The 25298-nt window shown below is 46.9% G+C and overlaps 3 protein-coding genes across 10 annotated transcripts in view; all 3 read left to right on the forward strand.

The window, feature by feature from the left end:
- KIF17 (kinesin family member 17) overlaps window positions 1-5904 on the forward strand; it is a 35413-nt gene extending 29509 nt beyond the window's left edge. For 2 of the 5 annotated variants that reach the window (XM_048825083.2, XM_048825084.2), the window contains exons 12-14: window positions 1697-1767; window positions 3206-3326; window positions 4803-5904. In XM_048825083.2, the coding sequence (XP_048681040.2) occupies window positions 1697-1767; window positions 3206-3326; window positions 4803-4999 (389 nt within the window). In that variant the 3' untranslated portion in view covers window positions 5000-5904. The remainder of the gene's footprint in view (window positions 1-1696; window positions 1768-3205; window positions 3327-4802) is intronic. The other 3 variants (XM_048825087.2, XM_048825086.2, XM_048825085.2) reach the window with 3 other exon arrangements.
- Window positions 5905-7237: 1333 nt separating this feature from the next.
- On the forward strand, window positions 7238-20626 carry DDOST (dolichyl-diphosphooligosaccharide--protein glycosyltransferase non-catalytic subunit). The gene is made up of 11 exons (XM_048824988.2): window positions 7238-7443; window positions 8863-8973; window positions 11096-11182; window positions 11648-11751; window positions 14159-14253; window positions 15039-15132; window positions 16425-16573; window positions 17314-17461; window positions 18869-18989; window positions 19415-19521; window positions 20110-20626. Exons 1-11 carry the CDS (start codon window positions 7281-7283, stop codon window positions 20257-20259), a joined length of 1329 nt encoding a protein of 442 aa, XP_048680945.1. The 5' UTR covers window positions 7238-7280; the 3' UTR covers window positions 20260-20626.
- Window positions 20627-23422: 2796 nt separating this feature from the next.
- The window catches only part of DDI2 (DDI proteasomal shuttling factor 2), a 43272-nt gene continuing 41396 nt past the window's right edge, over window positions 23423-25298 (forward strand). For 2 of the 4 annotated variants that reach the window (XM_048824723.2, XM_048824724.2), the window contains exon 1: window positions 23427-23637. In XM_048824723.2, coding sequence (XP_048680680.1) covers window positions 23500-23637 — 138 coding nt within the window. In that variant the 5' untranslated portion in view covers window positions 23427-23499. Of the gene's footprint in view, window positions 23638-25298 lie in introns of all 4 variants that reach the window. The other 2 variants (XM_048824720.2, XM_048824722.2) reach the window with 2 other exon arrangements.

Here is a 25298-nt window from a genome sequence, read left to right on the forward strand (position 1 = left end):
TTCTCACCCTCCACCCCCCACACAAATTCACTCTCCTGCTGGTGCTAGCCCATCCAAAGTGACAACTCCAGCAGTCACTGCTCTCCGGCTCTCCAGCTCCGAGGGCAGCGCAGAAGTAAGGGTGGCAATACCACAACCCCTCTACAATAACATTGCGACCCCCCTGCAATTCCCTTTTGGTAAACACTGGTCTCCCCTATGAAATCTGTATAGTATAAAGTAAAAGCACACAAAAGACCAGATTTCATGGGGGGAGACCAGATTTCACGGTCTGTGATGCGTTTTTCATGGCTGTGAATTTGGTAGGACCCTACTCATGGATCAGTAACTGGTTAAAAGATAGGAAACAAAGGGTAAGAATAAATGGTTAGTTTTTAGAATGGAGACAGGTAAATAGTGGTGTCCCCCAGGGGTCTGTACTGGGATGAGTACTGTTCAACATATTCATAAATGATCTGGAAAAAGGGGAAACAGTGAGGTGGCAAAATTTGCAGATGATACAAAACTACTCAAGATAGTTAAGTCCAAAGCAGACTGCGAAGAGTTACAAAGGGATCTCACAAAACTGGGTGACTGGGCAACAAAATGGCAGATGAAATTCAATGTTGATAAATGCAAAGTAATGTACATTGGAAAACATCATCCCAACTATACATATAAAATTATGGGGTCTAAATTAGCTGTTACCACTCAAGAAACATCTTGGAGTCATTGTGGATAATTCTCTGAAAACATCCGCTCAATGTGCAGCGGCAGTCAAAAAAGCTTAACAGAATGTTGGGGATCATTAGTAAAGGGATAGATAATAGGACAGAAAATATCATATTGCTTCTGTATAAATCCATGGTACATCCACATCTTGAATATTGCTTGCAAATCTGGGTTGCCCCATCTCAAAAAAAGGTATACTGAAATTGGAAAAGGTACAGAAAAGGACAACAAAAATGATTAGGGGTATGGAATAATTTCTGTATGAGGAGAGATTAGTAAGACTGGGACTTCGCAGCTTGGAAAAGAGATGACTAAGGGGGGTATGATGGAGGTCTGTAAATCATGACTGGTGTGGAGAAAGTAAACAAGGAAGAGTTATTTACTCCTTCTCATAACACAAGAACTAGGGGTCACCAAATGAAATTAATAGGCAGCAGGTTTAAAACAAACAAAAGGAAATATTTCTTCACACAGCACACAGTCAATTTGTGGAACTCCTGGCCAGAGGCTGTTGTGAAGGCCAAGGCTGTTAACAGGGTGCAAAAAAAACCCCTAGATAAATTCATGGAGGATAGGTCCATCACTGGCTGTTGGCCAGGAAGGGCAGGGATGGTGTCCCTAGCCTGTGTTTGCCAGAAACTGGGAATGGGTGATGGGGTATGGATCACTTCATGATTACCTGTTCTATTCATTCCCTCTGGAGCACCTGGCATTGGACATTGTCGGAAGAGAGGATACTGGACTAGTTGGGTTTTTGATCTGATCCAGTATGGCCGTTCCTATGTTCTTATTGGTAGGTGCATAACATGTGCCATCTACTGGACAAAAAGTGTAGTGCGAGGGTCCTTCTAATCCCCCTATAGCTCAGTAAACAGTGATCTGGGGTGTCTGTAAGCAGCAATGGGGAACAAGGGGGAGAGTCAGGAAAATCTGAAACTGATTCAGTGCTGCTGGTCCTTTAAGTAATGCCTTTGTTCTCTCATAGCAGTTCCATCATTGCCACAGACTAAGCCAGCCAGGAAGAGCTTCTCAGGCGAGAACGGAGAGTTGATGATGGTAAGCTGCACTTCTCCTCCCGGGATCCTGAGGGAGCCTTCTGAGAAGAGTCTATGTTGCTACGCAGCTGTTCCTTCTGGAGGAAACAGGCAGAGGACTGAGTGGCTCCAGAGGAACTCATACCCAGCCATCACTGGCCATTAGAATAAGACTGGCAGGGCTCAGAGGTGTGTGTAAAGCAGAGTAAATAGTGAAGCAGTGAGCTGGCCTCACAGTCCAGTGGCCAATCAGTGGAGTGTAGGACCCTGGCCAGCAGGGGCTGGGAATGCTGGGAATCCAGCCTCTAAAGAGGAGAGATAACCCAGGCCAGAATGATTGAGGTGGAGCCTTAGAGCAATTCCAAGACTAGAAGGATAGTGCATTGGCTGTTCTCTGTGGGGAGCTGGGCTCAAGTTCTAGTTAATTGGTTGCATCAGAGTCTTACTCCTGAGGGAATTCTGCACATCTCTGGACACGCAGAATGCCTTTGTCTCACATAATTTTGTATTTTCCTGCATAAAAAACATTCTGCCCAAGAAGTGCTGCAGTTCCGCCTTTTAACCACCAGAGGCCGTTGTGGCGCCAGAATAGACGGCTGCGTTCATGCCGGCTGTTCTAGCGCCACAGCGGCCTCTGGTGGGCAAAAGGCGGAACTGCTGCACTTCTGGGGCAATATTTTTTGTATGCAGGAAAATACAAAATTCTATGCCCAGAATTCCCCCCCAGAATAGAGTTCATCACAGCACCCTGCCCGCGGAGCCAGGTTAGGACAGAGTGGAGCATACAGGGCTGCTAGAGAGTCACAGATTGGGGTTCAGAATGACTAGTGGTGGAGGACACACTGGAGAATGGGCTCAGGAGCTAATGGGGTGACAGCATTGAGCCTGGGGACAGGGACTGCAGAGAACCATGGGGATGAGGGGTGCGGGGACATGGGCAGACGTGCCTGACTGAATGGGAGAGACTTGGGGTCAGCCAGGGTCTGCATGGGGGAGGCTTCCCAACACCCTAACAATCCCACTCCCACCCCCAAAAGAAAAACCTCCCACCCACACCCAACAATCTCCAGTGTAGTGGAATTGCACCTGTATCATTACATGTTGGACTTTGCTTACAGGTATTGGAGAGGGTGGCAGGATGTAGCCCGATGCCTGTCCAGACTATGCCCAAGAACATGTATTCTGTAGTTTCAGAGGAACAGCCGTGTTAGTCTGTATTCGCAAAAAGAAAAGGAGTACTTGTGGCACCTTAGAGACTAACCAATTTATTTGAGCATGAGCTTTCGTGAGCCACAGCTCACTTCATCAGATGTAGTGTTACTGTTGTTACCCAGATTGAATCATGTGTTCAATCACTTCATATTATCTCTGAGTCTCTGGCCCTAGCTAATGGAATGGTGCTTGGCTGCTTAAGAGCTGGAGCTGAGGGGAGTACTGCTCACAGCTTTTTGTGATCCCAGCAGGAAGAAGACCGCTACAAACTGATGCTGAGCAGGAGTGACAGTGAGAATATTGCCAGTAACTATTTCCGGTCCAAGCGAGCCAGCCAGATCCTCAGTGCTGATCCTATGAAGAGTCTTGGTAAATATCCCCAAACTCTCCTTTCCTTTCCTCCGTGTGCTGGTATCTCCTCCAGTGAGGGTTCCGTTCCTGGCATGTTAGTCTAGAGGGATTTGTTGTTCCCCAGTCAAACAGCCTCTTTAATGGACCCATTCCTTTTTTGGTGGTGATAGCCATTTTCCCCTCTGACAATGGTTCCCTAGAGTTGCTCTAGCAGACCAGATGTTGATAAACCTACCTGTAGTGATTTGAATGATTTGCTTCCAGTGCTTGTAACTTGGAGGTAATTCACTTTCAGAATGTCATCCTGACCAACACTTGCTGTCTTTTGTCCCTCCATAGGGTTGCCAATCATCCTAGTTTTTGAGGAAATAAAGCAGCACGGACTGGAGGTGCAGAAGCAGCAGCCTTAGCCTGTGTGTCATTCAGTGGTGCTAGTGATTCCTTTTTAAATTTGCCATGGACTTAGTCCTTGATGACAAGTGCCCTTTATGTGTCTGACTCAATTTGTTTTAGGGATAGCTAAGCTCTGTAAATGTACAGCATGGGCCCATCTGTGCACAGAACTCCCATTGAATTCAATAGGAGTCTCTTGCTGATGAGGCCCTCTGTTTTTTGGTTTTGGTTCTTTGTTCCAAAATTAATTAAAAACAAACAATGTACTGCGCTGCAGAGCTCTGCAGTCTCTGAGCCAGCACACAGAAATAAATGCAGCTGTGGATGAACGGTCACAGAGCTTTTCATCTTCAGGTCACTGGTTCCAAAGTAGACTAGATAGGTCTAACAAAAGATAACCACCCTGTGGTAGCCTGAGTGAAACAGATTTTTGTGGGGTTTCAGTCTAATTCCTGTTGAAGAGCTGTCTGTATAACAAAACCCATCACCACAGTTGGTGCTAATTGGTATCCTTGCTAGCAGAGACTGGATGGGCTACAGACACTCCTATCTTACCTTTAGAAATGGTCTCATGAGGACAGGATTGAGGCACATTGATGAGGCAGCATGGAGAAATGTATCCAATTACTTCCTCTTCTGTGAATGAACCCTATTACTGGTAGTCTCTGAGGTGCCTGTCACGGTAGCAGCTGGGCACTTCAATTACAGAGAATAAGCAGAAAGCCAGAACAAAACAAAGATATAATCAACAATTCAACCACGCATTGTGTCATGAAAGTCATTAAACTCTGGCTGTGATGCACTTTCAAGGGGATGTGGGCATCAAATCCCAAATGTGGGGACAGTCCACTGAGAAAGCTCAGCCACCAGGCATGGGGTGTTTCACTCTCCAGATACATTGCATATTCAGATAACCAACCAATGAAATGGTCAACTCCAGTTCCTTAATATGAGTAAATTACATGCAAAAATCTGTAAATTTCCTGACTGCCTTCAATAAAATTCATGGATAAGGTTTTACTGCAGCTGGGAACTTGGAAAAGCATTGCTGAGTCTTAACAGACCAAACATGTCGGTATGTCCTGTTCCTTTACTCTGCAGCCCATCATAACTCCCCTCCTGTGCTGAATGCTCCCCTGAACAACACCACCTCCAGCATGGCACCAGTCTCTCCTTCACAGACTGTGGAGATGCCCCAGCCACGTCCTTTCCGCCTTGAGTCGCTTGACTTCACCACACCATCCTCCAAAACAAAGCGGAAGAAGGGCAAAAACAGCTTCAGCAGCGACCCCTTCTGAGTGAAGTGGCCTCAGGTGAATACGGATCCTTCTGATTGTAGTGGCCTTCATGGACTCCAGTCCCCTGTGGCCCCTGGTGGCAGTGTCTGCTCAGATTGCAGCAACCTACCTTGGCAGTTACCCTCTTAACAATGTAGCATTTGGTGGCACAATCCTCTTATCACAGCGGCTTTTGGAAGGGACAGTTTGACTTTCCTTTGAGTTTAGGGTCAGTGGAGACAAATGCTGCTTCCAGGGGTTTTAAAGTCTGTAGTGACAACTCCAGGTTCAAGCTGGGGCTGGCACATTCCTCCATGACCTGCTTCCCTGCCACATGTGTTCAGCAAGCGCTGCACATTTAGTCTTCCATTCAGGTCACTGCCGCCCCCAGCAGGTGGTGGGAAGTCAAACCTCTGTATTTGGACTAAAATCTTTAGGTGATGTGACAAAATTCCTCAAAAAAAGCCTTAAAATCACTTTCCGTATTTCCCAATGCAAGTTTCCTAGACAGCACTTACTTATTTCCTTTTGGATGTCACAGCCACAACTTGAGCTCATGTCCCATACAGACTTCTCCAGTCTTATTCCTCATTGCAATAAGACAGAGAGAGCTTCTGGCAGTATCGCTACCATATCACAGCCATTTCTGCTTTCTCTTCTCTTGAGAAAGAGTCTGAAACTGACATCATTTATGAGGCACAGACTCTGTTCTCCAAGAAAATACAGTTTACACATTTATTCCCTGAGTCCTCTAGATCAGATCAGAAACTGCAGTTCAGTGAGACAGTGGACATGATCGCTCCTGTCCTTGTGTTCAAGATGTTAGAGTTTTGTAAACTGTATGTTGACTGTTTATATTTTAGTCATTTATCTTATGTGCAGGACATCTGGTTAATGATCACAATACATTGCCTTTTAATGACAAACTCAGGCTGACTGCTGTTATATTTAGAGTTCATGTTCCTTTGCATTTTTGCCAGATGTTGCATACATTGGCCACTATCCCTCTAGCTGTAAAACACTGGGTGGGGAGTGCCTTGTCCATCAGCTTTTGCTTCATATTCTGCCGTTGATCAGCAAAAGACACTGCCAACCCTAGCTCTCCTAGACCATGAGAGGCGACCCAAATGACAGAGCACAGCTGAGGGAAGAGGAAAGGGACACATGCTGCAGTGTGGGTACGAGCAGTGCCAGTAGGAAATAAGCTCCCTGTGGTGGGCAATAGAGCACAGTTTACAGCCCTGTTCGGACAGTAACAGTGTTGCCTACTCTCATGATTTTATTGCAAATCTTGCAATATCTGGTGCTTTCCATAAAGCTCCTGGAGTCATGTGATTACATGGGACTCAGCTTTATTTTAACAAGTAAGTTTCTGACCCTCACAGTGGCAGCAGCATTGCTAACCCCAAATGTTCAAAAATCATGAGATTGGCTTTCATATCATGAGATTATGTAAAAATAATAGATTGGGTGTCCTTTTTATTGGCTTTCTGCATTTTGAACCTTTAGGGTGCACCGGGGTCACATTATGAAGCTTTCTCCACAGCCATGAGGGATAGAAACTTCCTTTTAAGAATGAAGGCTGAAATCATCACATAGCCACGTGACTCCAGGAGCTGGGGCTTTCAGGAAAACAATAATTATCATGACACTCATGACAAAATCATGAGTTGGCAACATCAACAGTAAAAACATCCCAATGGGATTCCTGAGGGGTTGGGCTGCAGCCCACAGAGACCTAAAGTGGCATGTTTAAAAATATCATGACTTTTGAATCAATGTTATGATGAGGGGTGGCTCCTGCTTGGGAGTGGATACTGCAGTAAGCCTGGGGCATGAAGGAAACCAGGCAAGGTGACCCCCTATCCCGTCCCGCAAGGCCTGAAAGGGGGAGGCGTGCTGCACCACCAAGGCGCAGGCCCAGCAGCATCCACGGAAGCGGGGTGCAGGAGCAGCCCGGGCTGGGCTGGGACCGCTACCATCCCTTTGATGGGCCGCAGGGGGCGCTGGCTCGGAGGCGGTTTTAGCGCGCATGGGCGGGGCTCAGCGAGCGCTCTGAGGAAAGGGTGCTGAGCGCGGCCCGCTGTGTGGAGTTGTCTGTCTCTGATTGGGCCCCGCTCTCGAGGAGGCGGGCCTTCAGATCTCGTCCTCGGGCCCCGCGAGGGAGGGGGCGTGTGCCGAGTTGCCGATCGCTTCCGGGTCACGGATTGAGGTGGCTTTGCGTGTCCTGCATCTACGGGCAAAGTGGGTCGGCGATTGGCCGCGTCGAGAGGATCGGTTCCGGGTGAGCTTGCCCTCCCCCATGAGGAAGATGGAGGCAGCGGCCGCTCTCCCCTCAGGGCGGTTCCTGCTGCTGCTGGTCGGGCTGGGCCTGGTCCGGGCGGACGCGGGGCCCCGCACCCTGGTGCTGCTGGAGAACATCAACCTGCGGGACACGCACTCGCTCTTCTTCCGGAGCCTGGCGGGTGAGGGCGGCGGCGGCGCGGCGCCCCGGGGGAGTCCCAGGGGAAGGCGGGATCATAGTCTGGGGTGATGGGGATGAGGGGAGCGGCCAGGCTCGGGAGGAGCCTGGGTCTGTCACGGTGCCGCCTCGCGGCCCCCCTCCGTCTCCCCATCCGGGCTGCACCTGCCAGGGGTGGCTGAGGCGATCGGAGTCCGCTGGCGGTCGGGTTAGGTTCGGGTGCCACGCTGACCCCGCCTGCCCCATACGGCGGTGGCGGTGGGGCTCGGTCACTCGGAAGTGCCGCGTGTGTCAGTCAGAGTGTGTGGGGGGATGCTGCCCTGCTCCGTACCTGGGTTGCTTGTTGTCGCTCTGCTGATGGGCGTCACGTTGGTTAGACTCATATCTCCCGGTATTAAGTAAAGGAGAACTAACAAATTTAATTGAGCTTAAGTGTGTGTGTGGGAAAATAAACATTATTCCCCCCCCGCCACTGTTCCTCACACGTTCTTGTCAACCGCTGGAAATGACCCACCTTGATTATCACTACAAAAGCTTCCCTTCTCTCACCCCCGCTTTCTCCCCCCCCCCCCCCTCCTGCTGGTAATAGCTCACCTTGCCTGATAAATCTCGTTACAGTCTGTGTGGTAACATCCATTGTTTCATGTTCTCTGTATATATAAAATCTCCCCACTGTATTTTCCGCTGCTTGCATCCGATGAAGTGAGCTGTAGCTCACGAAAGCTTATGCTCTAATAAGTTTGTTAGTCTCTAAGGTGCCACAAGTCCTCTTGTTCTTTTTGCGGATACAGACTAACACGGCTGCTACTCTGAAACCCATCTCCCAGTATTGGCTGTAGTCCCTGCTGCCCAGATCTCACTAGAGCCTTTGGTTCTTTCCTGTGTGTGTTTCCCTTTCTGGTGTTCATGTCATCCACAAGTTTTACCATTTGATTTACATCAAAGACATGCATGAAAATGCTATGGAGAATGCAGAGGTTCTTGTTTGTTTTTAATTTGGTTTATCCAAAAAATCTCTATGTTCCCTGAGCACTGTGGACTAGATTATAAGTACCAAGAAGTGTCACTGCTTGGAGGCTGACAGGAACAATTCTGCGGACAGTGCTCACTGGAGTACTGAGAAAATAAGTGTACTGTGGAAGAGTAAAATGCTTGACTTAGACGTCTATGTAGCAACTTTAAAAGTATCGAGGAGTATGGTGGCACCCTAAAGACTAACAGATTTATTTGGGCATAAGCTTTCGTGGGCAAAAAAGCCACTTCTTCAGACGCATGACACCTTAAAAAATATGGCAACCACATGGTTAGATTGTAATGGGTAATACTGAGTTAAGGGCCGTCTGACACAACTTTAATTTTAAAAGAGTGTAAGTTAAATGAGATAAAAGTACTCATGGCTATGCTCTTTGTTTTCTGGATGCAGATAGAGGCTTTGACCTCACTTTCAGGACTGCTGATGACCCTGGCCTGTCCCTCATAAAATATGGAGAATTTCTGTATGACAACTTGATTATTTTCTCCCCATCTGTAGAAGGTAAGAGATCCTTTTGCATAAAGGAAAAGACTCAGAAATTAAGTTGTATAATACTTTGAGACCCTTGGAGAAGACACACTAGATCTGTAAAGTGCCTTGCAGATATTAGCTAACCTTCTTCACAACACGCATTTGAGGCGGGTCTTTTACTATTCCAGTTTTCTAAATGGGGAGGCAAGAGACTTACCCAGCGTAAAACAATGAGTGGTGGCAAAGCGAGGCCTAGTCTTAACTCCCAGTCTCCTGCTCTAACCATGAGAATGCTTTTCTTAGGTTTGATAAAACTGATCAACGTATTCTTCTGACTTGCTTCATTTTTGACCTCGAGGTGGTCTTGGGGGCCTGTCCCTGAGATGTAGACTGACAGGTGTATTCTTCACTCATCATTAGGCAATTTGTGGCAGGAGCTGTATGCATTTTAAGCAGTTAAATGGTCATCAAGCTGCTTCTAAAAGCGGGGGAGCCTGTAGAACAAAGAATAAGCACAAAAATATAGCTGATTGCAGGTCCAAAGCAATAGCAGCCATTGTTGAGTATCTATTTTCTGTAAACACCCTTTCATTACCATTGTTTGCTGTGATAGTAACTGTCATGTCTGTTAATAATTCTCAGACCACTTTATAATCCCTGTGTTGTATCTAGAATGATGGTATTGTGATTCAGTTAAAAAAAAATTCTTCAATATGTATCTTTGGAGCAGTGCTTCCATAGATTAACAAATGCACTGTTCTAAAATTCTATAACTAAAAGATGAAATAACACTGTCATTATTTGAAATGCCTTGATTTTAAGTATAGTAGTAGTGATTTTTCTAATTCATACCAAAATGTCTGGATTCTCTCTCTACCACTATTAACAGCCTGAATCAGACTTGATGCGGGATCATTAATAGCAACCTTTTTGAAATACAGCCCTTCAAGAAAGTGAGAGATCAGGTGATATTGGTGTGATGAGAGAGCCAAAAAAGATGTTCCAAAAGGAACACTGTCACTTAGCAAGAGTGGAGAGCTAGTTGATTGTGTGTGAATGAATAGTGAACTGAATAGTATAATCTGTAGCCCCAGGTTATAGCACACTTAACTTCAGGTGAGCCTCAGAGAAAGTGTCAGGTAACTTTAATTTTGAACATTACTACTAGGACTGGGATATTGGAATCAGATCCTTAGGAGAACTAACTACAGAGCTGTGCAAGAAGAAGCTAATGCCTCATGATATGTAGGAACCCTTTTTAAACTACTTCAGAGCTAAATTTTAGAGTGTGGCATACAGTGTCTTCCTCATGTGACCTGTTCTTAACCTCTAACTTGCTCCACTTCTGACATTCTCTCGGTGTTCTGTTTTCTTTTTACAATATCTTAATTAAGGAAGTGAGAGTAAAGTTTTGGCTGTACCTCTTTCATCTTGCAGAGATGCATGTTTCTCTAAATCCTTTTGCTTTCTATTTATATATTGGTTATTGTAGCTATACTGAAGTTTAATTAAATTTGATTTTGTTAAAGAATGGAATGAGTGAGAGATTCCTCATCATTTTCCAGGAATGCTTGCACTGGAGCCAGTTGTAATTCAACTTCCACAAGAAGGAATAATTAATATTTACTCTTGTTGACAGATCTCTCAATCTCTTTCTCTCTGTCTCAATGCAGAGGTCTCTCACTAGCTTTAAAATGTAGAATTTCTACCTGCAAACAGATAAGAATTTTATCTTGGGGTGAGGTGAGGAAGAAGCAAATTAACTACATGTAATCAAAAGAAAAGTATGTCTTTAAATATGGCCAAACAAATAATAATAATAGTCAATGAATTTTGTTAAGGTTTATTTCTCTGCAACTGAGATTGAATGGCTAGTTCTATGCCTTTAAAGGCTGGATTTTATGGCTATCTTTGTCTTCCTTCTGAAGGAATTAATCCTCCCTTAATCCGCCCTTTTAATCTATGTTGGCCATAGATGTATGTGGCTTCAGGACCCTGCTTGGGCACCTCCTGTGCCTACTACGCTGACACAGCTTCTCTATTAATTGTCCTCATCACCCTTGTATTTCCCTCTCCACCTTTGCTCCGAAGCACTGGTAAAATAGTTTGCTGTCAGCTTTTTGAATCACTAATGTCTGGTGCATCTTTTCAGATTTTGGCGGAAACATCAATGTGGAGACAATTACTGCTTTCATTGATGGAGGCGGAAGTGTCCTTGTGGCTGCCAGTTCTGACATTGGTCAGTAAAACCTGCGTGTCAAAAAAAAATGGGTGCAAATGTTGGCTTTTCGTTTTATTGCTGCATATAAGAGTTTACTGGATATAGAGAGCACAAATCAGTCCTGTAGGGGAAGGTGTCTTCCTTGTCATGGGAGCTCTTAGAACTCTGGCTGCAACCTTTTTTTAAAGGGGAACTTCAAAAGCTAAAACTGTACAATACTCTGTATCTTAAAACATGCTACAAATCTTAATCTTCACAATGCTCCAAAGGAATTGGTGGTAAAGAAAAAAGGAATGTCTTAATTTCACTTTCCAAAGAAAGTTGAGTTCAGCCAAGAGTTGTGTACTGAGTGCACCCAGCAGCCTGGTTAGCAGATAAATCATTAGCGCACAAATCAGGGTTGTCCTTTGTTTTTATTTTGATTTAGTTGCTTTTGTGTCTTGTACAAACTGTAAATTGGGAATCCACTTCTCTATCCTTTAGGTGATCCTCTGCGAGAGCTAGGCAGTGAGTGTGGAATAGAGTTTGATGAGGAAAGGACAGCAGTCATTGACCATCACAACTATGATATCTCAGACCCAGGCCAGGTAAAAGTCTAGACACTGAATTCTTTGGGTATATCCAGGGCTTGAGGAAACTCGTCTTAGCTAGTACATTGCTTCCGGGAAGGAATTTTATTTTTTAGCAGTTGGCTGTAAGGGCTGGAGACAAAACTTGTCTGTCTTCTTCCTTTGCCTCTTCTTTCCCCTCCTACCCTTGCTCATTCCAAAGATTGTTTTGAGTAGCAGCTGTGAATCTTATTGAATGACATGCTGCTTTTACTATTGCTCTTCTCTTTAATATGAGATTGCAATTTATCTTGCACCTTTGACAATTTCTAACAATCCAGTCACACTGAGCAGTTAAAAACCACCATCTGGAATAGTCAGGGGTTCACTGTATTGGACCTTGAACCACTCGGGGGTAGGAGATAGGAATTCCCTTTCTAGTGAAATATGGCACTTCATAGAATCATAGAATATCAGGGTTGGAAGGGACCTCAGGAGGTCATCTAGTCCAACCTGCTGCTCAAAGCAGGACCAATCCCCAACTAAATCATCCCAGCCAGGGCTTTGTCAAGCCTGACCTTAAAAACCTCCAAGGAAGGAGATTCCACCACCTCCCTAGGTAACACATTCCAGTGCTTCACCACCCTCCTAGTGAAAAAGTTTTTCCTAATATCCAACCTAAACCTCCCTCACTGCAACTTGAGACCATTATTTCTTGTTCTATCATCTGCTACCACTGAGGACAGTCTACCACTTCCTTTTATCCATGATGGGTCAGGAGATAGAATGTCATGCTTAGTAGCCAGACATATAAAAAAGGTAAACTCTAGCTCAAGACACAGGGACAAAGAGAGATCAATATAGAAAACTCTGTAGAAGTTCTTCAAATGTATGTGATATCTTCATATTTCTGTCCTTGCATGGTCTGTCTGGTTGGACGCATGGTTCTGAAATATCTGTCTTTACAGGAGAGAAAAAGATGTCACAATGTTCATAACTCTCAAACATTATTGGAACAGAGCTTTTTCGTAAAATATGTGGGGCACACACAATCCCCGATGGATGGGGGAATCACCATTGCTTTGGGATGCCTATGTAACTTATTAGTTGTGTAGATTTTGCAAACTTTCCTTTTCTACCATACCATCTTCTGCTCACTATCAAATCAATCTTACGGAACTTATGGTAGGACTTGAAGATTCATAATTTGTAGCTAAATATGGGTTCTTCCCAGACAGTAGGTAGTTGAAGGCCTATCCAATATAATTGAAGGAATAAGTATAACAGTGGTTTTCAACCTTTTTTTAATTGCAGACCCCTAAAAAATTTCAAATGGTGGTGTGAACCCCTTTGGAAATTTTAGACATAGTCTGCAGACCCCAGGTTGAACACCCCTGTTCTATGGTAACAACAGCCTTTCGTGGACCCCTTAGACATAGTCTGAGGGTGGAAACCATGGCTCTATAGGTTCATGAGGCCTTTGATTTCACTGAGGTGCTGTTATTTAGACTCTCTTAATATGCCTAGTTCTTGAATTGGTACCTCTTCTAGTATGTTGTAATAGCTGAATACTTCCTGATTGAAACAAAAAATTCTTTCAGTGGAAGAACCTAACTAAAACTCAGTACAATAAGCACAGTAACTACCCTTCTGGATACACAACTGTCCCTTAGAGATAATTCTTCTGAGTGACTGTAAGTTACATCACCATTTAATTATGGCAGCTCCTGACAACACGCTGTAAGCTTAATGAAACTATTCCTTACTTAAGAACATCTTGTGTCCTAGAGCAAGGCCCTGCAGGCCAAGAGGAACCAAAGTGCTCTAGGATGGGCTGTGTAAGTGTCACGGACTGAGGCTTTAGGCAGCAGCTGTCCCCCAGTATCTTCTGGCACTTCGGAATGCAGATTTTTCTGTGTTGTACTTTCTTGACACGCTTTTTCCGCTATGCTGAAATCCCTTCTACAGTGTTCATATTAGCTTGTGGCAGCAATCAGAACAAATAGGAACTGATAAACACATGTTCCTGCAAGAGATCTGCATTTGTTGCCCTGGGATTTACCTTCCTTCTGATTTAAGGTTCCTAATATGCAACTCACAAGACAGAAAACCTGCTCTAAACTGTAACAAGCAGGGGCTGTTGTCTTTTCCCTGAGGGCTTCTAAGCATGTGCCTGATTTCTTCTCCTGCTCTTACCTCCTCCGTCCCCTTGCTCAGTGTTACAGTTCTTCTTCCTACCAAGAGGCCAGGTGAGACTATGCAGAGCCAATTAATGCTACTTCAAAGCTCTGGAAGGGCAGCTGTAGAACATGAGGTGCTGTGTTGTGCAGATCACTAGCCATAGAGTGGCAAGCAGACACACATTAACAAGTTGCCTGTGCATTAATTACATTGTCCAGTAGCTTGTGAAAGCTTACCATAGGTCTCTTATGTTTCCTCCCTGAAGCATACGCTCATTGTTGCAGACTCTGAAAATCTACTGAAGGCTCCCACAATTGTGGGGAAAACTCCATTAAACCCTGTTCTCTTCCGAGGAGTCGGGTAAGTGAACTACGAGGCAAGGCTGGCAAGTGGGGCTGTAACTGAGAACAAGAGGTCTCTGTTGGGATGGGTTTCTTGCCACTATCTTCCCTCCCTATAGGTTATAAGCCTAGGGCTGGGGTAGGCAGTATTATAAACAAAGCATCATAGGTTGGGTTTTGGTTTCTTCAATTGAGATGCAACAGGCATTTGGTCCTTTCACAGGATGGAAGTGGAGGGAGGGGGGCTGAGGGCAGGCAAGAACAGCGCAGACTTCTTGCTGGTTGGGTAGCCAAAGGCTATTCCTCATCTCTCAATCTAGTTATAAACTTCCTTGAAACAGAAAACTTTTAATATTTTACTTCTTGCTGCTTACTCTGTTTTGCTTTACTTGGACAATGAAAGTAATCCATTCACTTCCCTGTTCTCATGTAGTCATGTTTTTTAAACTATTTGAACTGGAATTTAGAACATAGAAGCACTTCTGTTGATGTCAAGTTTTGTAAAGGGTTGTTCTTAAAGAAGCTTCAGTTTTTGATGTGATAGCATAACTATTCACAGTTGTTTAAAGAAATGATATTTTAAAGTCAACAGCTGATATAAAATTAATTGGGCCTGATTGACTTCAGTGTGTGTTTTTGCCACTAATTTCAGGGGGAGCTGAGTCAGTCCCATGGTTCTCAACCTCTGTGAATTTCATATTTGTTAGCAGATTTTAGTGCACACGAATCTTCTTGGGCAGGTATCTCAGGTTTGACCAGCTTTCAGGTATCTTCCTGGTACTTTGATTGTCTCTCTTGCCACAGGATGGTGGCTGATCCTGATAACCCTCTGGTACTAGATATCTTGACTGGCTCCTCTACATCTTATTCCTTCTTCCCAGATAAGCCCATCACACAGGTACGCACAATTATATTTGTCCTCTTTTGCTTCTAATCCTGTGGAATTAATTACCTCTCTTTCAACAGTTTAAAAATGGATCAAGAGACTTAACTCAAGTGCTTATTATAGTCTGTGTCAAATACTTATGGGTTTTTTGAAAGCTCCCTTCCACGGTCTCTTAGTACTATATATTTTCTAATATTATCATGGAAATCTTTCTTGCAGTTTCATTGGATCCAAATAGAAAAAGCCTAACATGACTGCATTGGAAGGAATATCGGCTCTTAACTTTGATACTGTTTTGCTGTATCAAAGGGGCTGAATTCAAACTGGTGATATAGAAGCAAAAGGCTCTCAATCCCATGCTACTGTGGCAGGCAATAGAATTTGAAGCCTTTTTCCTCTAAGATGCTGGTAGAATTTGGGCTAAGTTGTTAGTAATTGAAAGCTATTGCCATCTTCCAGCGGGACTGTGACCAGTGTGAAATGAAGGGGTTCCTCTGTTTAGTTTTGAGGCTCTGTAGCTGGCAAGGGGCTAAAAAAGGTGCAGTTGGCTGATTCTGGAAGATTAGTGTCTCAGTTGTGTTGAAGCCTCCTGCTTCTCCACTTGAGTAGTGCAGCAATCCGCAAAAATGCATTGTGTGCCATGTCTTATTGACATGATGAAATGAAAATGTAGAGGAAAAATAATAGCTGGGAGCTGGCATGAGTGGGACTTAACTGACAGCAAACGTGTTCAACTTATGTCTGCTTAACATGCTCTTCCATAATGGGTATTTGAACAGGCAGATGAGTAGTTTAAACATTTCCCTTTAATTAGGTCTATGAGGTTTGACAAGAGTTCTGACAAGACAATAATAACTTGGATTGTACTTGTTTAGCCCAGCCAGACCTAGCAGCAAAGTTAAAGATCATCCAATATCATTTAATTCTCAGACATTTCCCTGCTGCTATTAACTATTTAAACCTAATGGATAATACTGCATGGCTAGTTTCTGTACTTGCCTAAAAAAGCAGCTTAAAGCCCTGATGCCTTCTTTCCATATAATATATATATAAATAAAATTAAACATGGGTTTCTGGTTACTTTTACTTGCCATGTGATCTTGAGCACATTATCTCTGTGCCTTTATTTCTCTTCATGCTGTTTGTTTGCGGTATTTGTTTAGCAAATAAGAATCCAGGCTTACTATGTGTCTTGTCTGTACAGTATCCAGCCCATTGGGGTCCTTATCTCAGTTGGGGCTTCAAGGTGCTACTATAATACAAATCATTAGTGCTGATTTAAATCTGTTCTCGTCCAATTTCAGTACCCTCATGCTGTTGGGAAGAATACCCTTTTGATTGCTGGTCTCCAGGCCAGGAACAATGCCCGTGTCATTTTCAGTGGCTCCTTGGATTTCTTCAGTGATGCTTTCTTCAACTCTGCTGTGCAGAAAGCTACACCTGGCTCTCAGAGGTGACTAGCTTAACATGGCCTTCTGTAGGTAGGGTGGGGTATTTGGGTTCTTCTGCCCAAGTGATTTGGGTACCTCTTTGATCAAGGATCCCTAGCAGGTGATGAGAACTAATTGTGTCAAAGATGACTGATGGGAATATACTGAATACTATCATAACTGTTCAGCCGTGCTACTGTAAAATCTACACTGTTTAGGTTATATTAAAGCTTAAGAAAAAGATGAAACTTCCTTTAAGTGCAGTGCAAATTGTCAAGCTGGCTAACCCATATAGCTGTCTCCTGTCCTTATAGAAACCCTGATATTAGGTGTGTAAGAAGCAGTTTCTGCATCCATTGTATTCAGAGATGCTGTGAACACAGTTCGTAATCTGGGCACAGCTCTTACTTGGAAATTTTGACATAGAATATTATACTCTGAGCATTGATATGTATCAGTTCAGTGTGCAGGTTGGAAACCTTGGCACTGAATTCCTTTCAGTGCTGATCTGTTAAAATATGTTTTGCTGTACTTTAAACAACTACCTAGAAGACCTAGCAGACAGTTGGGATTTAAAGATCAAACAGTCTTACAGGAAAACTTTCAAGTAATGTGATCGTTTAAAATGGGTGCTGACTTTCTGACCTGGCATTTAGTTCTTGGGGAAACTTCATAGTATACCTGACCAAAAAAATGCTCAGTCCTATGAATGTCCTCCAATGCAGTGTCTCCCACTGTGCTTCTGTTCTCTCACCATCTCTAGGTACTCTCAGACTGGTAACTACGAGCTGGCTGTTGCCTTGTCCCATTGGGTATTCAAGGAAGAGGGTGTGCTGCGGGTTGGAGAGGTATCTCACCATCGTGTAGGGGAGACATTACCACCTAATGCCTACACTGTCACTGACCTCGTGGTAAGACTGACTTTAGGAAAATGAGTCAAATAGACTTGTGCAGAGAGACTGTACTCTTGTTCATTGGGCTAGAAGTGTTGTGGAAGCAGATTTATCTCCTCTTTATTGGTTGGAAAGGTGATGGCTGGCACCCAGGGCTTCACCAGCCAAGGTGTGAAATTTCAGAGGGCATGAGGATATATAACCCAGTGGGGTTTTTCTTCCTCATAATTGTAGGAACTGTCCCCTTCTTGACAGTGTTTCTCCACTAATGTGAAGGCAGTCTACCTAACCTTTAGTTCCTACATGTAACTTTCACTTAATACTAAATTTCAGACTGCTCATGGCTCATACTTGAGTATCATACAATATTAAGTGGCAGCAGCAGCCAGCTCTGGAGAAGTCTATTCTGTTAGTAAACTTACTTAATGCTTAAGTTGAGGGGAGTTGGTTATCCTTGCAAATAGTTTCTTTTCAGTCATGAACCTTGTTGATAAACAGGTATCTGAGCCTGATCGAAAGCATATGCTGGAATTTTGTCTTCCCTGTTACCTCCATTTCACTCAGACTCGTGATGCCAAGCTTCATTATACAAAAAGAGTACATTGGCAAGCCTGAAATACCATGTTGCTTTAAATAGAAATTGCAGCTATATACTGGGGGACAGCTTAGTGTGCCTAGAAAGTTTTTAAGTATAGCACTCTCAAATTCAAATCAATTCTACATTGATATGCTCACTCACTGATTTGCTACTGAATATTGGCTTGATTTTCAGTGCATGGTAGCTCAACTGTATTTCCAAGCGTGGAAGCTCACATGGACTCTTACATTGGAAATAGCAGTTATTGGAAAATTCCCCATTGTCCCCCTTGATTTCATGGAAAGTGGAGTTCATAGTTTAGGACTGAGATTTCTATTGAATGGATTTCAGGTGTCACTCTTAGCTACTGATAGGGCCCTACCAAATTCAGGGTCCATTTTAGTCAATTTCGCATTTTTAGGTGTTCATGTTTTTTCAGGTGGGGGGTCCTGATCCAAAAGGGGGGGGCGTGTGCGGGGGGGGGGTCACAAAATTGCCACCCTCACTTCTCTGCTGCCTTCAGGGCTGTGCGCAGCTGCAGAGCTTCCTACAGCTGGGGGAGATAGCTGGAGCTGAGTCTGGTCCCCCCCCCCCCCCCCCCAAGAATGGCCGTTCAGGGGAAAAGGAAGTCCTGTCCCTCCCCAGCTTGAGCCCAGTGAATGGTAGGAGCCCTCAGCTGGGGTGTCCCCTGCCCCTCCCCTCCAATAACTACATTTCACAGGGGAGGTCTGCTTTCATGGTCCATGACATGTTTTTCACAGCTGTGACTTTGGTAGGGCCCTACTCATTAACAATGTGTCCTCTTCCTTTATGCCTCTGTTAATGCAGCGTGCATTTGTATGTTACAGGAGTACAGCATTGTGATTGAAAAGCTCTCTGAAGGGAGGTGGGTCCCCTTTGATGGCGATGATATTCAGCTGGAGTTTGTCCGCATTGATCCATTTGTAAGGACTTTCCTGAAGAAAAATGGTAGGGCTCCTATCAGACAATTTAATGTTTTCTGCCCTATGGCTTTGTTAACAATAACACAAGACTGGGTGTTGACTTCTTCCCCCACCACTGAAACTCACCTTGCTCGTATGTATTGACTTGGAACGCTACGGTGCTTCTGAGCAGGTAGTGTATAGAATCTCTATGGGAAGCATGCTCCACTGTTAAGAGGAAGGGTGCACTTCACACAGCTCTCCTACAGCTCCTTCTTCCAGTGGAGCAGCTTTGGGTTCCAGAGGCTAGTTTTCAATCTGGATGAAAAGCTCCACAAAGTGGGTTTGGGGGAGACAAAGGGCCATTACAAATGGAAGGAGGTGAGGAAAGAACTTCCAATGAGGGATCTTAACTCCTAATGCTCTTGTTCTATTTACTGTGTAATTTAAATGGTCCTGCCTCTCCCCTAGGTGGCAGATATAGTGTGCAGTTCAAGCTGCCGGATGTCTATGGAGTGTTTCAGTTTAAAGTGGATTATAACAGGCTGGGATACACCCACCTGTACTCCTCTACACAGGTAAATAGTTTGAATTATCTTGTCTGTGTGGTAGGAAATGTAAGAGTATTGGTTGAGATTTCAAGTCAGGATTTTAAACTTTGCAAATGTTTTGAGTGGATACCACATGGGCTATTAATCTTAATGACCATGAAGTTGCATCCAGCCTTCCTTTGTGCGTGAAATGGATTTGAAAGCTATCTTACTCTGTGACCATCTTCAGTTATATTTAGGAAGGTCTGGAAATAAGCCTCTGTAGAGAGCGTTTTACCCTCATTAAACACATTCTTGTCTCAAGGCAGTGTTGGACCCTCGCCAGCACTGCCTGCACTGACGCTTAAGGTTTGCCAACATGCTTTTACAGAAGTTGAGGATTTGGAGCTTAAAACTCTCGTTTAAAAACGAGAGATATAATTGAACCACTTCTAGGAGCTCTCATACATGTATCTTTCCAGTAAGGTAATCTGGTTCTACAGTCATCTGAGTGGGGCATTGTCAGAATGGGCATTAAGTTAAATAACACATCTAGAGCTGAGATAGTCCTGCCACACAGAGGACTAAATGACCTCATCTCCTGTGACCCTGGTCTTGTGTTCTTTTCTCTCCCAGGTGTCTGTGCGTCCCCTCCAGCACACACAGTATGAGCGTTTTATCCCCTCAGCGTATCCATATTATGCCAGTGCCTTCTCCATGATGATAGGCCTCTTCATGTTCAGCATCGTCTTCTTGCACATGAAGGAGAAGGAGAAATCTGACTGAGATATCATCTCAGCCGGAGGAAGAGCCCTCATCCAAGACATTGGCTCCATGTGGAGACTGGCAGCACTCAGGGCACAGATTATAAATGTTTGGGGACTGGAATCCTCAGCTGGTAGGAGCCAGATGAGCTATGGGGGTTTTTAAGATAAGAGTGACTAGTGGGAGAAAAATTGAAAACTTTTGTCTGAGAGGAAGCCACTGATGTCCACAAGAGATCAAAATGTTTGGCAGTGCAATGGCAATTCCAATATTGGTGTTTCATGAGGAGAAAAAAAAAAACTAAAACAATTTTATTATTTCCACCCCTTCTCAGAAAGGCTTTTGCCTCAAGATTGTTCATTTCCAGAATAAAGATTTGTTCCTCTCACCTTCTGCTGAAGTTTCTGACTTGTCATTGTGGTTAGACGTTCAGCTGCATGTGTGTGTTCTCAGTGTGTGCTGCCCCAGCTCTGCGCAGACAGCTGGCATAGCAGACCTCGAGCAAACCACCCAATGACCACAAGATCCATTAAGGTACGAAGGCACCAGGCCAGGTTTGTTGACAAAGCACCATAATAGCACCTGGCATACTCTACAGGGATACTAAGACCTGTATGCCCGTGACAATGGACGCAGCTCAGTGAATGGCAGGACCTTCCATGTTACCCCCCCCTTGGCTGGACAAAGATACTGCCTCTGATACACAGTTATACCCTGATACAAACAAGTTAATACTGCCTCTGACATAGTTACTGCCCCCAGACATGGGTAGTTATCACCCATCACCTTGTACATGTTGGCTTGATCAAAACATTTTTATTGCATACTGTCATCCTGACCTTCTCTTTTAGGAGGGGGTCAGTATGTTCCTGTTATCCTTGCGGAATATTTTTGTTCCATCCTTGATATCGGGATGTTCTGGTGCCACTTGATATCAGGATGTTTGCATAAGTACTCTGTGCCTAGCACTTCTTAGGAATGTGTATTTCTGCAATAGCCCTGTTCTTGCCAGATTGTGTGAGCAGGTCCTGCCTCATACCAGGCCTGATACAGGGGCTTATGTCTCAGGCTCTCTTCCTACTACAGTCATGTGAGGTTTCTTAGAGAGGAACACATTTTTTACATACAATAAATCTAGGGCTGGTTCTAAATTGGCCATATGAACTCTATATCAGAAGCTAAACACCTTGTGAGTGTTTGGGAAACTATTTGAGACGGGACAATGAAATAGAATCATAGAACTGAAAGGGACCTCGAGAAGTCATTTAGTTTAGTCCCCTGCAGTCGTGGCAGAGCTAAATATGATCTCTAGACTCTCCCTGACAGGTGTTTGTCTAACCTACTGTTAAAAATCTCCAGTGATGGAGACTCCACAACCTCCCTCTGCAATTTATTCCAGTGCTTAACACCCTGACCGTTAAGTTTTTCCTAATGTCAAACCTAAACCTCCCTTGCTGCAATTTAAACCCATTGCTTTTTTTCCTATCCTCAGAAGTTAAGAAAAACAATTTTTTCTCCCTCCTCCTTGTAATAATCCTTTATGTACTTGAAAACTGTTTTGATGTCTGCCCTTGGTCTTCTCTTTTCCAGATTAAATAAAACATGGATCTTGCCATATTGTAGGGAGATGGCCCTATCTCAAGAGTTAAGGTTGTAGTGAGGTTCCTGTTACAAGGCTGAGATACTAAAGGGCTCTTTAACCTAGCAAAGAAAGGTAGGAATAAGCAAGTTTACTTCTGTTTGGGGGAAGGGCTGGAAACCACAAACCAACAGACGGGGAGGCGGGCCAGGAATTGTATTTATTTTGTGTTGGGCTTTGGTTTGGTTTGTATAAGGTCACTCCTCCGGCCCAGCTTGTAAATACTGTAAAACTCAAGCCAAGCGAGGAATTAAAAACCTCTGGAGCAGGACGGGCTTGCCCCCGCTGCCCCAAGGAGAAAAATGGAGGCTGACGAGGTGCTGGACAGGCCTTGCCATGGCAGGTGAGGGGCTGGGAAGACCCCACTACTCCCACGGGCAGGGAGCAGGAGCGCTGCGCCGGGCTGGCGAGTGACAAGGGGGCCGGTGAGGGGCGTGACAGCCAGAGGGGGGCCCCCCCCCCCGGCCGGCGAGTGACAAGAGGGGCGAGACAGCCAGAGCGCCCCCACCCCCCCCGCCGGCGAGTGACAAGGGGGCCGGTGGGGGGCGAGACAGCCAGAGCTGCCCCCCGCCGGGCCGGCGAGTGACAAGGGGGCCGGTGGGGGGCGAGACAGCCAGAGGCCCCCCTGGCCGGCGAGTGACAAGGGGGCCCGGGGGGGCCAAGACAGCCAGAGCCCCCCCAGCCAGCGAGTGACAAGGGAGCCGGTGGGGGGCAAGACAGCCAGAGCCCCCCCAGCCAGCGAGTGACAAGGGAGCCGGTGGGGGGCAAGACAGCCAGAGCCCCATCCGCCAGCGAGTGACAAGGGGGCCGGTGGGTGGCGAGACAGCCAGAGCCCCCCCTACCCCTCTCCGGCGAGTGACAAGGGGGCCGGTGCGGGGCGTGTGACAGCCAGAGGCGCCCCCCCCGCCCGGCCAGCCGGCAAGTGACAAGGGGGCCGGTGCAGGGTGAGACAACCAGAGACCCCCCCCGGGCCGGCAAGTGACAAGGGGGCCGGTGCGGGGCGTGACAGCCAGAGGCCCCTCCCGCCAGTGAGTGACAAGGGGGCTGTTGGGGGGCGACACAGCCAGAGCTGCCCCTGCCCCTCTCCGGCGAGTGACAAGGGGGCCGGTGCGGGGCGAGACAGCCAGAGCCTCCCCCCCGCCCCTCTCCGGCGAATGACAAGGGGGCCGGTGTGGGGCGAGACAGCCAGAGCCTCCCCGCCCCCCCCCCGGGCCAGCGAGTGACAAGGGGGCCGGTGCGGGGCGAGACAGCCAGAGCCCCCCCTCGCCCTCCGCCGGTGAGTGACAACGGGGCTGGTGCGGGGCGAGACAGCCAGAGCCTCCCCGCCCCCCCCCCCGGGCCGGCGAGTGACAAGGGGGCCGGTGCGGGGCGAGACAGCCAGAGGGCCCCCCCCCCCCGGGCCGGCGAGTGACAAGGGGGCCGGCGAGCGGGCGGCAGCGGCTCCGCGCCCAGGGTGCGGGGTCCCGGGGGCTCCTCGGGGCGGCGCCGCGCCGGGGCACTGAGCTGACCCCGCCCGAGTCACTTCCGGCCGCGGCGCGACAGTTGCCGGCCGGGCGGGGCTTTTACGGCAGCGGGCGCGGGGCGGCGGCGCGGCTGGTGGCGGAGCCCGGCCTGGCCCGGCCATGCTGCTCACCGTGTTCTGCCTGCGCCGGGACCGCTCCGAGCTCACCTTCTCCCTGCAGGTGGACGCCGACTTCGAGCTGCAGAACTTCCGGGCGCTCTGCGAGCTGGAGTCCGGCATCCCCGCGGCCGAGAGCCAGGTGAGGAGACCCCCTCTCCGCCCAGCCTGGGGAGACCCCCCCTCATCCTCCGCGGGGTCCCCACCTTCCCCCAGCCTGGGGAGACCCCCCTCATCCCCCCCTTTTTCCACCGGGCCCCCTCATTCCCCTGCGTGGTTCCCACTCTGCTCTGTTTCCCTCCTCCCCCCAGCCTGGGGAGACCCCCTCCTCCCCCTTTCCCAGCCCCCTCATTCCCCCCCTCCCACTCCGTCCTCTTTCTCCCACTGCGTTCTCTCATCCTCCCCCCCCCCCCCATTCTCCCACTGTGCCCACTTGCCCCCTGCTGCTGGGAGACCCTACTCATCCCCCCTATCTGGGCCCCTGCTTCCCCCATCCCCCTAGCCTGGGGAGACCCCCTCTCCAGTCCCGTCCCACTCATCCCCCCAGGCTGGGGAGACTCCACAGTTATCTCCCAGCCCTGGAGAGGACTTGCAGAGAGAAACCCACACATACTGGGGAAAGTGACTGGGTCCCATCTCCTCTCCCAGCCTCTCAGGGACGGAGTGACCCGGGGAGAGCGAGACCCTGTGTCCTAGTCTCTGCCCCTCCCTGGCACCCCCGCAGCAGGGTCAGATGAGGCGCTGTGGGAGCTCGGCTCACCCCAGGATCCCCGTGGCTAAGAGCCGAAGGAGCCTCTGGGAGGGGGCTCTCCCCAGTGTTTCTGTGACAGAGAGACAGTTGTGGAATTAAGGAACCTGGAGAGTAGGTCTCTCTCCATCTCCAGTCTTTGGGGGACCTGGGGCCCCTCCCTTGAAAAGGGACAGCCATGCCTTGTTAGCCCTCCATTCTTCCACCCAACAGCTGTGGGGGACCTTAGGTTTCATCCCCTCTCTCTTAGGACTGGCATGGGATCTCATCTAGGGAGTGACCCCTTCCACTCTGGCTCATGGTAGCCAAAAGGCAGGGGACCTCATCTCCCCAAGAAGTGACTCTCCACCACATTCATAGGCTCCCTCCACCTATCTTCAGGACACATCTTCCAATCAGTGGAGCCAGAGTCTCTTTTCCACCTCACCATCCCACACCCAGAGATGCAAAGCCTGGAGACTCTCTCCCTCATAGTAGAAACTCCTCTATTCTGTTCTTGAGTGGTGTGGTCTTGGATCCACTGACAGCAACATTTACACCCTTTTCTTCCATTGGGGAAAGTCTTCAGACCCACCAAATCCACTTCATTGCGAGAACAGTCTCTCCCAGACACCAGTCTCTTCAGTGTCCCTGTCTCCCACTGCCCCATTTTAAACTTGCAAGCCAGGTGAGACTCCCCATCTAGTTTCCAAGAACCATCTGAGTCCCTGATGAGAAAGGGGAACAAGGATTTCTCTGCCCTTTAAGAGTGATGAGGACTGTGAGAGTTTTGGGGTGAAGAGGCTGGCCTCCCAGCTGCCTGCCTAGGGAAACGTCTCAGAGAAGCATATGTACTTCAGCCCACCTAAGAAATTGATTAACATCCTTTCCCTCATTCTGCTAAGGAAATGGGGTAGCATTTTAGGATGAGAATTCCCTTAGATTTCCTCTAACACTTAGTACATCAGGTTGACTTGGTCCCCGCCCCTTGTTAAGCCTGAAATACCAGTTTGGGGTGTATGAGAATGAGGTTTTCACTTTTTTCCTTTTGGGCGTGAGAGGCAGCTGAAATGAAA

Source organism: Caretta caretta, chromosome 18 (genome assembly GCF_965140235.1).
Source record: "Caretta caretta isolate rCarCar2 chromosome 18, rCarCar1.hap1, whole genome shotgun sequence".
NCBI classification, from domain to species: Eukaryota; Metazoa; Chordata; order Testudines; family Cheloniidae; genus Caretta; species Caretta caretta.

Bases quoted from the DNA above. Each gene is read 5' to 3' on its own strand.
- DDOST (XM_048824988.2), top strand. From the start codon at position 7,281: ATGAGGAAGATGGAGGCAGCGGCCGCTCTCCCCTCAGGGCGGTTCCTG. The intron at 14,254-15,038 runs GTAAGTGAACTA...CTCTTGCCACAG, and splicing joins GTTCTCTTCCGAGGAGTCGG to GATGGTGGCTGATCCTGATA. The intron at 16,574-17,313 runs GTGACTAGCTTA...CACCATCTCTAG, and splicing joins GCTACACCTGGCTCTCAGAG to GTACTCTCAGACTGGTAACT.